At 40.8% G+C, this 14,953-nt stretch overlaps 1 protein-coding gene across 1 annotated transcript in view; it reads left to right on the top strand.

Annotated features, from left to right (window-relative positions):
* Positions 1 to 2,718: 2,718 nt before the first annotated feature.
* Positions 2,719 to 14,953, top strand: part of adamts16 (ADAM metallopeptidase with thrombospondin type 1 motif, 16) — a 65,140-nt gene continuing 52,905 nt past the window's right edge. Inside the window, exons 1-3 of the mRNA XM_042490638.2 lie at positions 2,719 to 3,115; positions 3,273 to 3,363; positions 7,064 to 7,422. Of these exons, the coding sequence (XP_042346572.2) occupies positions 3,032 to 3,115; positions 3,273 to 3,363; positions 7,064 to 7,422 (534 nt within the window). The 5' untranslated portion in view covers positions 2,719 to 3,031. The remainder of the gene's footprint in view (positions 3,116 to 3,272; positions 3,364 to 7,063; positions 7,423 to 14,953) is intronic.

Genomic DNA, 14,953 nt, shown 5'->3' with positions numbered 1-14,953 from the left:
GGAATTGTTTTTCGAAGTGCTGTATTTCTTGGCTGGCCCTGGCAACCATAAAGACTCCAGCAATTTATGTTTTGGCGCAAATTAAACAAACATAAATAATTAGTAAGCGCTAAAGATGCTGGTATAGGCAGATGTTGCTACATCTAGACAGAGCCAAGTCAGCTGTTTCCCCTCCATTTTCAGTCTTTGTGCTCAGCTAAGATACGCAGCTACTGGCAATAGCTTCATACTTAGCGCATAAGTACAAGAGTGGTATCAATCCTCTCATCTAACTCTCAGCAAGAAAGCAAATAAGCATATTCCCAAAATGTTGAACTTTTCCCTTAAAATCCCTTTGCTCTTACAACAGCAGCCAAAATGTTGCACAAAGATTTAAATTCTTGCAGATGTTTGTAAAAAGAAAATAAAAGGATAATTGTTTTAGTGCATGTATTGTTTTCAACCAGTATACAGATCAAACTCCTCCTGTAGTGAACAGTAAACGAGTCTGAATGTTTGCAGCTTGTCTAATGTAAACTGATACACTGTATTTGTGTGTGTGGCAATGCATGTGATGGAATAAGCTCCCTTTATGCGCCAGCTCCTTTCCTTTGTACATCTCCAGATGATATTGAAGACAGGCGGGCAGACAAACAAGCAGTCAGACTGAGAGGCATACAGGAGCTCAGGGGTTCAGAGGTCAAATCACTCACACCAGCCAGCTCAGTTCAGGCTTCTTCAGTCCGATGCAATACAACGTCTTCTCTTTACTTCTCAATCAGCTGTACCTGCGCCCCATAATCCGCCCCTTTCCCCATAATCTGACAGCACAATACTATCAGACTGTTTAAAGCTTTAAAAACTCTCCAATCAGCTGCGTGCATTTGCTGAACAAATATAAAGAATTAACTCACACAGAAATATGTGAGCAGTGTGTTTCCAGGTGCAGAGTGAGTATTGTATTGCAGTGTGTGTGTGTGTGTGTGTGTGTGTGTGTTAAGGAGAGGGAGGGGCAATATAACTTCAGCAGCAGCTGACACTGTAAAGATTTCCCGAGCCTCCAAACATATGGTTGGAATTGTCTCCATGATGGCATTTTATCACTGATTGAATCCAGAATTGGCAAACTTTGGCAGAAAGTCAGTTTTGTATATGTATCAGTTTTATAGGCTTAGAGCATAATGCTCTCAGGATGACTGTGTTCTTACAGTTACTTTTGCCCACTTCTTATCTGTGGTGAGTTGCATTTAGAGGTCATTCTGTTGTCTCAGTTGTTCCCTTCCTGTCTTTCAAAACTTTTCAAAAAGTCTTTCATGTGTGACACTATCGCTAATCTAACACAACACAGAGCATTCGGGAGATGCATCAAACACCTAGCAGAACCCCCCAGGACAGGGAGTCAGCTGAAGCCCCACTTTTTCACTCAGTGTAATTTATCAAAGCAGTCTGCTCTCATCACTCTCTCTAAAATGTTGAAACATGACACAGAGGTTTTCCTTCCTTATCTCAAGCTAAATGGCTATCTATTACAGTGCTGGACACCTAAGTCTGTAGCTAAGACCCATAATATGCTCAAATTTAATTCAAGTTCTCTATTTATCTTAAGATAAAGACATAAAACCTAATCTTCTGCTTTTTACACATAAAAGAAACCTATATTTAAAAAAAAAAAAACATTGCAGACTGACACTTGTGGAACAGTCTACATCTTGAAAAGGGGATGGACTTCATAGACCATCTTGCTTACAATCACCTCTGATTCCTCTCACTGTGATCCAGATATTCTGACTTAGTGCCAAAAAAGATCACACCGTAAACTGTCGCACATTTCATTCTCCCACAGCACAGCAGAAAACTCATCTGGTTTTCTTTTGGGGAGGATGAAATGCTCCAGAATATGAAACAAGCGCTCCCCAATCCTTTGGCTCCCACACTCCGAAGCACTTCCATGAATGATTGTGGGGAGTTTAGAAATGTTGGCACGCTGCCTATCAGTGCAGCTGCGAAATACGGGAGAGATGGGAGAATGACGAGTGGATTAAACAGGGTCAGAGGTTAAACTTCAGACCGCAATCCATCACAAATTTCTGATTACCTGCTCCGGGGTGTAGCCTAATCTCCAGATCAGGTTTGGGGTTACAAAACCCAGACTACTGAATTCAAATAAATATTTTCATTCTTGTGTACATACTTCATACTTTGAAATGCATCATCAATTTAAAACCATCTGATGTGGAACAAACATAACAAACACTTGTTATTGCACTCTCCTCACAGTGCATGTAAAAGGGAAGTGTAATTACCTCATTAACCTGCAAGCAAACACAGCTCTGCCTTTTTTTCTTCTTCTTCTTTTGATCACACACTGACTCTGTTCTACATCCTCCTGCAACCTGAGAGATGGACACAAACCCCATCTCTCAGCACAGGTGTCAAATGTGATTGGCTACAGGCTGTACTTACTACCCCCCACCCCCACCCCCTCCTCAAAACACACACACACACACACACACACACACACACACACACACACACACACACACACACACACACACACAGTACACCCAGTCGCCTTGCTCTCAGTGCTCTCTAGGCAGGCTCCCGGGGGGAAACAGATTCGGACTCAGTGCGACTTTCATAGAAGTCTGCCAAGACGAAACGCAGCCTATTTAAAACAATCACATGATTTCACTGGGAGTCAAAATGGTCCGCGGGGGTCACTGGGTAGAGAGAGAGAGAGCGGCAGAGTGAGCGTGTGTTTTCAAGAGAGAGAGACGCTTTGGATACTGGTCGGACTGTCTGAGTGGGGAAAAAAATGACTTGCAGCGAGAGAGGACTTGAGTTGAAGCTCTCGGAATACTGCGCTTTGAAATGAATGGAAACCAAAGTGGCATAAGTGAAGAAGCCTGCATCTGAGACTCGTTGATGCCTCATTCCGCCCAAGATCTGCAAGAGCTGCTGCGGCTGCTGTTTTGGGTGGTTTATTTGGTTTATTTGGATTGCTGGCAGGATTGATTTAGGCTCAGCTTTTGCGTAAAGGTGACCCACAGAGATGGCTTTCTTGCGGATTTGTGCAAAGTGGAGAAGCTGGACGCGGCTCGGTTTCCATCTCTTTTGCTTTTTCACTCTCAGCAATGTAAGTCAGTTGTATTATCTCCGCTGCGCCTGTACGCACATGCATGCAGAGCTCATAAAGTTGTCAACACTTCAAAATGACAAAGCGCGGAGTTATTTTCCGTGATATTTTTGCCGGATGCGCAGACCAAGTCATGTTTACATGTCTTTCATTACAGAGTATACTTTTAAATAATGGTGCTGACAGCGTTGACTCTCACCAAGGAGCATCGGCCGTGCTGCGATCTCTCAATTTACCTCAACATACAGGTAAGTAAACAAAACGCCCTGCATATTTTAGCAGTGTCTCTGCGCTTGTGATGATATTTTTTTAGACTATGGAAAGTGCATTATGATTAAACGATTCATGTTTTGCTTTTCGGCTCAATATAATGAAAAGTAAAGCCACACACTGCATCCCTCTAACAGCATCAAGCTGCGCTCACCTGCGCTGTGTGTTGCCTCTCTTCACCGCTGGGGGGCGACCTGCACCTTGACACAGAGCCACCAGTGTCTGCTGCAGCAGTGGAGCTCATGCTGGGCTCCACAGCAAAATAAAGAGCACTTTACTTTTATTAATCGCCAATTTCACGAGTTACTCTAAAGGAGCTCTCAATTTGTGCACCCCTTGATCAATAAGCAGGTAATAGAAAAGCATATCTATGTTACATTGATCTAATTGCTTAATAGCACAATGAAAATCATTCCATCATATTAGTACACACTGGGGAGCCACCAAAAGACTTAAATGAAAGGTCTGTTGTAGCTGCTAAGTCAATTCAGTAATTAGTGCAGGCAGTAAGTGCAAAGCTTTCATCTGTTCTTTGTTTTGTGGATGTAACCCCATGTGGTGTGCTGAGTCAGCAACTGCGCTGGCTGTGCATTCCCCTCCAGATCCTTTGTTTTTTTGTGTTAGTTACCATGAAGAGCAGACACGTAAACAAATAAACATCAAAACTCATTTCACTGAGCACATGTGGTGATGATGTGAAACAGAAGAGAGGGGAAGCCCTTACTTGTGTTTCAGATCATCTCACAGCCAGCACAACTATCGCTCAGTGTTAATGTGTTTAACATTCATACAGCCATGTTAGAGCAGCTGAGGCAAGACTTCAATCTTTTGTTAAGTTTAAGCCCAGGCAGCCATTGGTTAGACCCCCTATCACTACTAATGGCACTCAGGAGCCACTAAACCAACAAACTAACCACTGCGGGATCTTGTCTCAGTCCATCAGACAAGATATGTGTGTTTGTGTGTGTGTGCTCTGTTCCCACAGACTCTTTGTTTGTATACTGTCAGACATGGGTCACTGCAGCTGGTTTTTGAGTTAAGGCGGAACAATCACAGTTGACTAGGTGTAAATGTGTTTTAGGACAGCAAAGATAGAGAAGACCATTTTCTGGTTTTGCCTAAGTGCTTTGGTGTCTGCACAAAAAATCCTTGAGACTAGAAGTATGTGTTTGCTCTATGCGGTCTTGCAACTCTCTTAGCAGATTTTGGTTGTAACACTTCAAGGGTGGGTGGTTTGTTGTCCTACTATGAGCACCCCAGCTAAAATGTATGTGGTCATAGTAATGCAAGGTGCTCTAAATAAATGCATCCACTAATAAGCGTATGTCATGTTGTGTGTAGGGGCTTTAAGTCTGCTTCAAGATGCACCAAATAGCTAAGTTCAAACCTCAGGCATTCACACTGCCAGTGATGACACACTGTCTGTCACCCTGCATGCTTCTCCCACTGCCAAAACATGTCTGTCTCTGTGCTATATTTACTCATTATTCAGGCTTGCTAAAGCAGGTCATACTGTACAGTAACTGAGACTGGCTCTTGTTGACTGTAGGTCCAAGGTTGCTGTTATTTCTGTGCACTTTAAGCTGATAAAGTCATCATGTATCATTTTCCCATGGCAAGACTGAACACATTTACAAAGGCCATTAAAATAAAATCAACATTGGCATTGTTAAATTTGTTTGCTCGGTTACTCATAGATCAAAAGTGTATCAAGTGCATAATGTTTCGAGGTGTGTGATGGTTGACCTCTAAGATCCCACCACAGTAACAACGGTTACTGTAAAACACCCTGTCAAGTTTCTTCCAGCATCAGTTAAAGGCAGAGGTGTGGATTTGAGTCACATGACTTGGACTTGAGTCATACTCAAGTCACAGATTTAGAATCGACTTGACGAAAGTCAAAATACTTGCAACTCAACTTGGACTTTAATACCAATAACTTATGACTTCATTTGGACTACTGCCTTTTGACTTGAAAACAATCCCAAAGATTATGTTATTTAAAAACATGCCATGAATCAATTCATTTCCCTTCATTTTCTGATTTAACCAACATTATTGCCATTTATTCCCAGCATTTAATTCCCCAAAGCCACTTTGTTTGAAAAAATCCAACAACATCCAGTCATGTTGTAGGAGTTACTTAGAGCCAGTTTATTAACAAAATTATCTTTGGTATAATTTTGTTAACGTACTAAAACTATGCAGTAGTCAAAAAAAAAAAATAGATATCAGCATGTAGAATGTGCAAGTCAAAAATTACTGCCCGACTTAGCAACTTCCAACTTCATTCAACATTTGAAGCTGCATAAAGAACGGTAACTCAAGGCTAATATTAACATTGTGAACTAATATTTAGATAACGGTATTACTCTGTTGTTAAAATAGTATTGCATTTAGGACTTAGGACCTGACTTAGTACTTGTTGGTCTTGACCAGGGACCTCAGTGCGAAGACTTACTGGTGACTTGCAAAATGATGACTTGGTCCTCAGACCTCACATTTAAGTGCCGGATTTTCCTATAAAAGCAGTCTATAGACTCATACAAAATGAATTCCTTTTAATTCCTTTGGCAGTGTATTTAACTGCACAGACTTGCTATGTTTGAGATATTCCTGGGCACAGTGTGCAGTTGAGGTTGAAACTTTATGAAAAGGTAGCAATCAGAAAGCAACTGCACGCATCCAAGAGGAAGCTATGAAAATCGCTGACACAGCTCCAAAGAAAAGCAAATACAGTGAATCTAGGGTTGGTGATACTGTGTAAAAACAGTAACCCACTGTGTAATAATTCACACTTTCATTTTGTTGTATCATTTTGGATCATTGTTGTGCATGCATAATCTCCCAAAACCTGCAATGTATGCAAATCCTTAAAGATGATAACATGCTTTATACAAGATGCTTTAGGTCGGCATATTCTTACTCAGGGGATGCACAGGAGTGGCATCTACTGTCATGATTGCTTCTGTAAGACCAATGTCAGTGCAGCTGAAGTAGTCTCTTTTGATTTGATTTTTGGAGGAGAGCCCGTTATTTTCTGTGGCCACTTTGCTTTAGACATTTAACTGGTCTAAGAGGCTGGGCCAGTGACCTGCCACCATCTCCCTTTATGACCTGCAGTTATTCAGCCTGAGCTGTAGTAAAAACTGTAGTAAAACACTAGGTCAAACATGATTCACTCTCTGCTGAAGGGTCTGTGTTGGACTTGTCTAAAACCCTTCCTTTTCTTGTAACTCTTTCTTGACCCTGCCAGCAAAAGTATATGAGGCAGGTCAAGGAGAATTTACAAAGGAAGGGAAAGGTCATAGTTTTTATTTAGGCCGTGATGCAATCAAGGTAGCAGCTGACACAGCATGCACTGCATCACTCTAAATGATGTTGACACACCAAATTAGTTATGGACTGACCAGAATGACCACAAGGACAATCTGTTTAATTTTTGCTAGGTTGCATCTCCAAAATGACATCATAGCTTTCTCTTAGCGGTCTCTCCCACTGTTTGATCCCAGGACATTTGTGTTAATCTAATATATCAAAAGACTAGATTTTGCCGTAAAACTGGCTGCCTTCTCTCCATATCTGTTCTTATTGTGTTTAAATTCGGTGTTTCATCCAATAATGTCCTCATTTTTTCTCTCCTCTTCCCTTCCCCATCTTCCTTTATCTCTCATCCAGAATATGAGATTGTATCTCCCTATGAGGTCAACCACCAAGGCGTGTACATCTCTCATGAAGTAGCCCACCACCAGCGCAGAAGGCGACGCAGGTCCCTGACCCCAGATGCAGGCTCATCAAACACTGATGGCAGCAGTGAAACACTCCACTTCCGGCTGAGCGGCTTGGGGCAGGACTTCCACATGGAGCTGAGGGAGGCCTCACAGAGCCTGATTGCACCTGGCTTCACCATCCAGGTCCTGGGAAAGAACGGCACCAAGAGCCTGAAGGCCTACCATCAGGACGACCTCTGCTTTTACCAGGGGTCACTGAGGTCAAGGGTCAACTCCTCAGTGGCACTGTCTACATGCATGGGGATGGTGAGTCTGAACATGCACAGAGTCGCGTTGCAGGACGGTTTGCATGAGAAGATCTGATGGGTTGGTGTGCGTTTGCCTAAGTGAAAGGGACTCCAGGGTCAGTTAATTTGAAGTATGTGTCTTGGACACTTTTATGTAACTTTAAATTTGGCAGCGTTTGGATTGATCTACCAAGTGAGTATTGTAATTGCACTCAATGACCTAGAAGAAATAGTGAGCCTTTGAGCCAAGTTTAAGAAGTTTAGCTCATCCTGGGACCACTGATAATATAAACACAGCATTAGTGTTCTTGTCATGCTGAATTATAATGGAGGTTAGGTGGGACTAAATGACTGAGGCAACACATTGTAATTTTAGGTTAGAAGACACCAGATGCCAATCAGACACTGAGCTAAAGGAAAGAGTGAGAGGAAAAGAAAGTATGAAAGGAGGAGAAAAATCTGCTTACAGCCGGCCAGTATATCTCGAAAAATCTTTTTTTCTCATTGCGAGGCACTGTTCTTACAGCAGTCCTTTCAGAATGATTCTGTGAAGCAGCCTTTCATACAGCAACAGAGTCAGTGCATTGTCTGTCTAGTCTGGTCAGAAAATCAACTTGGACTTCAATTGACTTAAAACCCAGTCATGAAGTTTCTTCCTCCAGTCTGCCGCGCATCATTAGTCCTAGCTCATTTCGTGTATATTGCACTTTTGCCTAAATCAGCTAATGAATAACTAATGAATGGAAAAGTCAAGTCTGAACACCACAGACTGTTGGGTTAGCCAGGAAAATCTCCAAAACATGTACATGCCAAACATGCCAAAATAATGTTTTGTTGGTATTTCATAGTTTTATTTAGCACACATTATGCTTTTTCATCAGCTTTCATGTCCAAGACATAAGGTAAAGTTCATGGGTATACATTTTATTTTAAAACTTGACTGGCATCTTTTGCATGGACTTTATTAGGTTCTCAGCTCATAAGCAGTAATATTTCACAATCTAACATAGCTGGCACCATAAGCAGTGAAATGAAAAATATAATTGAACTGAATTGTCATATTTAGAAGGGAGGGGTGCAACTTGGTAACAAGCTTATTGGTCAGTAATGTTAACATTAGCATGAAATACACAACATACTAACATCTGCACAACGAATAAGTTCCAAATGCAAAAAATTGGGCAGATTTATTGGTCTTGATGATTAGTTCATAACAGCATTTGCTCTGGAGGTGTTAGGGGGAACTTGGCTTTGCCCCTATATTTTTCCATGCTATACTTCCAACTTGTCTCAATACAAAAGTAAATTCAATCAGGAAAGATAGGTGTATGGAGTAAATATAATTGTTTCGCGGCGATTACAGGTGTACGGTTTTGCAATTGATGATTGATTTTTGACAGAGAGACTTTGACACTTAGACTCAACGGTGAGATTTTGTAATCAAGGGGCATCTGCTCTGAGCAGTAGCAGATAAATTCCTCCCTGACACTGGTGATGTTGATGGCGGCTGGTGACTCTGCTGAGACTGAGCAGGCTGTAGAGGCTGATGAATCTGCAAAGGCTAGGCAGTAATGGGGAGGCTGAGGGTTCGCACAGCTGTAGCAAGAACATACTAATGGCAGAACGCAAATGATTAAAAAGACAGCAGTAAGATGATGGGCTAATAATGAAGTCAAGTCGCTGTGCAGCTGGTTAAATTTGATCAGCTTGTGGAACATCCAATATCTCAACTGACAGCCACAGACAATGACATCAAGAAAGTCAGCATGCATTTGAGGAGCTAATTGCAGGTGGTGTGAGTATTAAAGTATTAAAAAGTAAAGTCTTCCTGACTGAGCTTTCACTAGAACTCCATAATATAATATGCTGGTTGATATTGCTTAATGATCAAATACTTATTGATTTGCCTGAACTTGTTTGTGTGGAGAAAGCTGGCTGAATTTCAGCTCTTGCCATGGTGGTCCTCCTCTACTGCTTGAACATAAAGGAAACATTACTGTAAGAATGACATTAAGTAAGCCTCAGTGAAGTAGTTCCACCCCAGTGAGAGCTCAAGTGTTATACTAGCCCTCTTAGCAGTCTGGACCGGAGAACAAAGGACTTTATGAATACACACTAATCCTCTCAGTCTTGAAGTCACATACAGATTCATTTAGAACTAAACAATTACTGGGGACACAGTGCTACAATTAGGCAGTAGTCAGAGAGACTCCTGTGATGTTACTTATTGTGTTACTTTGTTACTCTCCAACAGAAAATAAAACGAAATGTAGTCATTCAAATTGGCTGCGTTTTCACAATTTTAACCAAACAAATGCCTTTAAAACTAGTCTGACCACATTTCCCCACAGCATGGCTTTCAAGATTTTTTTTTTTCAATCAAATAAATTCCAGCTCTGTCTTTGCTGGTTTGTTGTTTATATTTTCATTATACAGGGTCCACTGCTATATCTGAGAATTGCCCTCTAAAATTACAGTCAGAGAATGGCCAGAGAATGGCACATCTCCAGGAAGCTTCTTCTTCTGTGTGTCTGTGTGTGTGTGTGCCTGCATGCGTGCACAAGTCTTCATTTCAGACCACATTCCAATAAAAGATTCAGCCAAAAGGTCCAGGGTAGCACAGACTGTAAATGTGGTTCTCACGACTGAGGCTGGCCGGGACGGAGTGGGTCAGTGCATCAATGAGAATTTGACTTTTTTCTTATGTGAATTGGGGAACCACAGAGCAAAATACACAGACAATTATTTAGACTCCTGGGGAACACTAAATATAGTTACCATTTTTCAAAAGTGCTGAACTGCATTTTCTTTATCAATATACATTTCTACAACATGACCTGAATGCTCAACATACAAGTTTTGACTTCGACTCCTACATTCAAATGAAATCATGATTCATATAGTTTAGCGCATTGGTAATGAATCCATTTCTATCTCTGATGTAGTGCAATACGTAAACTCCTAGTTGTAGTACTAATCTGTCTATGCAATTAAAAAGATTTCTTTAATTATCTTGGTGTGGTGTATGTGTGCACACATTCATATACACATACTGTGTTTTGTATGCTCCAGATGGTCCAGGTTATCTGCCTACGACTGGTCAAAACATGTTAACAAGGTTCACTAGGCCACCTGAGGGTTCATAGGAGACCTTGCACTTTGGTCAAGTTCTTATTTGGCAGGAGGCAGGTAAATATTGACCATAGCAACACAGATCAATAGCTGTATCAGTGAGAGGCCTCCAACTGCAGCATGATACCGCTTGGATGAGATCATTCCATCACCCTTATTTGCCCCATAATTGTTTTGGGAAATTTTACTTGATAAAGTATGGATTGAACCTGATCTAGATATCACAGATCAGAATCTAAAGGAAAAGTTCCTTTAAGTGCAAAACATGTTTTTCTTCCCAGTATACATGTATGCCACTTGGAAGTGATGTGAAGTTGGTGTGATGAGGATTTTGGTCTTTTGTGTCAAAATTCATCAGATACAGATTGGTCCTGTTCTTTTTGTTATACATGTTGTCATTATGTTTATGTATGCAGCATGGGTTGTTTGTGTCGAATGTGATTGTGTTGTAATTGGTCTCTTCAAACAAAACAGGAAATTACTCCTTTCACTTTACATTGATGTTGCTATCAGCCTATCTGTATTTACATTTGCCAAAATAGCTGGTACTCAGTCAGATAATGTAAATATACATTCTCTGCGTCGCTCAGTGTTGGTAATGCGCTTTAATTGCATTGGCTGCTGGAACGTTTTAATATTACAAAATGCTTATCAACTGTGGTTTATGTTATGTCTTTCTGTCTGCATGTTAGTGTTTTGTTGGGCCAATGGCGGCAGACATAGATAAAGAAAGAAAGACACAGGGAAGGTTAAAGACGCATACTGTAGAGATGAAGGCCATAAGGCTCACTGTTACCCTCCTTGGCATTTTGAAGCACTGAAAACCCCCTTGTAAGGAGTGTTACGTTGTAAAGCTCGTATATAAGTTGCCATTTAACTCCCGTCCTCTGGCAGCCCATATAGTGGTTAGCCCTGCTTTGATGACAGTAGGGAGTTCAACCATAAAAATCTCTTTCTTACAAGCAAGGAACTGGTGGAATAAAAGATGCAGGCCAATCCCACTGACTCTGTTCACCTGCCAAATGGTTCAAGACTGCATAGTGACACACATGTGGAAGGGGAGATCATAAAGCAGGTCCCTCTCAGTGTCGACTTTATGCTGCTGCGTAATCCTCTTTAGTCTGGCTTTTATGGGGTAGAGGTAGTTGAGGGGTGAGGAGAGTGCCATGCAGGCATTGTTTATCTCTGACACCACGAATCAGTATTATTTTCATATATATGACATCTTGTGTGATTTTCAGCAGTATGGCTCTAGGAATGGCCGCTATGGTCCAGACTTAAATACCCCTACATGTATTAAATAGACTGGGACAAACTTTTTTGACAGACACTCCTATTGCCCACATGACATTATCTCCAAACCTCTTATTTCGCACAATATGGTTAACATTTCAATTTGCCCAATACTTTGACACAGCTAAACACTTGCAGATGTTGCCATCAACCTCAGCTGTTTTGTTTAGTGCTCATTAGCAAATGTTAGCATGCTTACATGATAAACTAAGTTGGAGAGCACTGTAAACATACACCTCAATAAAAGAATATTTCACCCACAAAATGACCATTTGTATGCCCATTAGTCGTGAAAACAACACTGTGCTTAAGAACAGCCTCACAGAGCCACTAGATGGTCGTAAATTCTTAGTCCTGTTAAATTGGATTTGCCTTTCATGCTACCACAAACTGGAAACAGTTGCTTGCTTCAATTACTCTGTAGACCAGTAAACATTAGTATAAAGAAACTCTAGTTCTGTCTATTTTGCCTCTTAATGTACTTCATGGTACTTCATAGCCTACTGAGCGTCACATACATCAGTATCTGTTTCCCTCATTTTACCCAGACTTCTAATGCACACCCTTCTTTTGTACCAAAGGGAAATGTTTAACGTCCTCCCACTACAAATCACTTGGAGGTCATGTGTTTTCCTCTTGTAAAAGGACGGGTGTGTTTCTTGCCCGAGGCCTTGTAGTAGTCGTTATAACCGAATGCTGCACACTTGCCCCACCTCTGGGATTTCCAAGAATATTTGAAGGATGGCCTATTGATGTGATGATGCTTTGAAAAGCAAGGAGTGTGGTCTTGGCAAGTCGCTGTAATCAATTTTCATATCATACAGTCAGATCAATCAAATTATCTTAAAGGATTGTTTCTAGTTTTATCATTAGCTAACATCACTCATAGTTTTCTCAGTCATGCAAAGTAGATTATGTACTGGGTCATGTGTATCAGAGACTGGGAGTAAGCCAGTTTAGAACATTAGTTGTTTCCAGATTGATAGAAATCCAGTCAGTATAACGTTTTTTGGACCTCTGGCTGTCACATGACTAAGGTACAGCTTGAAGTGAGATTTCTAATTGATTAAGAAAAGGTGTCCAGTGCTGAAGTGAAATGTCAAAGTATCATTCACAATTTTCCAATAAACCTTGTCAACATAGGGCCAAAGTTTGAATCTCTGTCTTCAACTGCTAAACTTGTAGCCATCATGGAACCGGTTTGCATGCACCAAACACAGTAAAGAATGATTGCTGCACTTTGATCTGTCCAAAGAAAGGTTGTTTGAAATTTGCTGTTTAAGAATAGATTTGTGTTGGCAACTTACACACTTTTTTAAAACTTCAGTTCTTATGCTGATGTTTTTTTCTGCAGTAAGGCAACAAATTAAGGACACTTAAAAAGTCAGTCTCTTAAAGTATTTAACTCTAAGATATATTGCAAGGCTGCTTGTCATATGCATGGATGGAAATAAAATGCACCCAAAGACATGAATAAAGATATGAGCTGTGAGTATACAAACATAAGTTTAAGGTCCCCTTTGGTCTCTGTTTGGGAGAGCAACTTAAAGAGAGGTAGACAAAATGAGGTAGAGAACCATATTATACACCGTCAGGTGCACCTTGTAATGCCCTGAATGCTTCCCCCTTAGTTCCGTTTTCCTACCCACACCCCCCTTTCCTGTCCCTGCTTGTCTGGATGCGTCTGACTCCAAAGAGTCCAGCTGTTTGCGGCCTCCCAAGTAGTGTTTCAGCATTTTATGACTGCTATTTGCACCTCGTAGAGCACAGCGTGTAATCTGATGACTTTGGCTATTTAGGAAAGGCAGTATTTGACCTAATCTCTTAACATAGTGACTTGTATATACACATACTCTGAGGGAGTAACGGATGCATTTTGTTTTGTGTGATACCAAGTACAGAGACTGTGCAGAGTTTACAGGCTGAAGACATAAAAAAATAAACGGTGGGGTATGTTGGCTGTTATGCTTCGGAGGACAAAGAAGATACATGTTGCTTTGCTTAAGACAGAAACATTTTGAATTCATTGAACACACAATACACTGCTATTGCATATGGTTTTCTGTATAATTTCTGGTGTCTGCCTATAAATAAAAGAGCTTGTTCTGTGCACTGGCTATAACATTTTCATCCTTTTGAAGAACACAGAATCCACCAACACAAGTTAAATAATGCAACATAAACATCTGGAATGGATGTCTTAATCAAAGGACAAGAGGATAAAGACAGAATTCATTAAACAATAAGGGGCATTGATCTTTCTCAAGGGGAAACATACATTGCAGTCACTGCAACAGCAGACGTAGATGGGAGAAAATGAGGCTGTGTGGAGACTCGTGCATCTTGTTATGATGGAGCCTCAAACACAAGCCATACCAGTAACTGCCTGAGCATGAAAAGCCTTAATTTGACACTAAATTTTATGAGAAACAAAGATTTGAGATGATAAGGGTTGTTATAAACTAATTTGGAGTTGTATATAAATTGACAGCTGTCATGCTGCAGGAAGTGTGGAATGTAGGATCTACTTAGATTTCACTGCGGACAGTATGTCTCTATGTGCAGTCTGTAGAGAGAGTTGGCAGTATGCGGTCGAAAATAAGCTTACATAGTGATCTCCATAAATCCTTTAATTTGCTGAGGGACCCTGGAATTGGAACCACAGAAACTGTAGAACATATGCTTGTGGTGCTGTAAAGAGACAGACGCTGCAGTCAGAGAGTGAACATTGTCACCATGAAATGCATAGCCATCCTGATGTTCATGCTTGTTGACATGCTTCAAGTGGAATTGTTAAAAAGGCTTTGGCCAAGGTTGCAGCATTTTTAAATCACTAGCTCTGCATTATTCTGCTTTGAATTGTTTACTACATACACATCAGCATACTGCTGTGAATAGCTTGGTGTCGTATGCAGATATAAACAACCGTGAAAACAAAGCCGTTTGGATATTTCTCATCACATTAATGAAAGGGAGTTTTAGGAATGCAGTTGAAAATAAGCCTACTGTAAGTAATACAGCTCTGCACATATCTTCACAGTAAATACAGAGCTCTTCTTAAGACTGAATGTCAACCAGACGACCCTGTCAGCTTCAGATTACTCTTTTATATAGATCACAACATG

The sequence above is a fragment of the Plectropomus leopardus genome, chromosome 11 (genome assembly GCF_026936395.1).
Source record: "Plectropomus leopardus strain MGB_pleo_1.0 chromosome 11, ASM2693639v1, whole genome shotgun sequence".
NCBI lineage: Eukaryota > Metazoa > Chordata > Actinopteri > Perciformes > Serranidae > Plectropomus > Plectropomus leopardus.
This window is presented reverse-complemented; position numbering and strand designations above follow the sequence as displayed.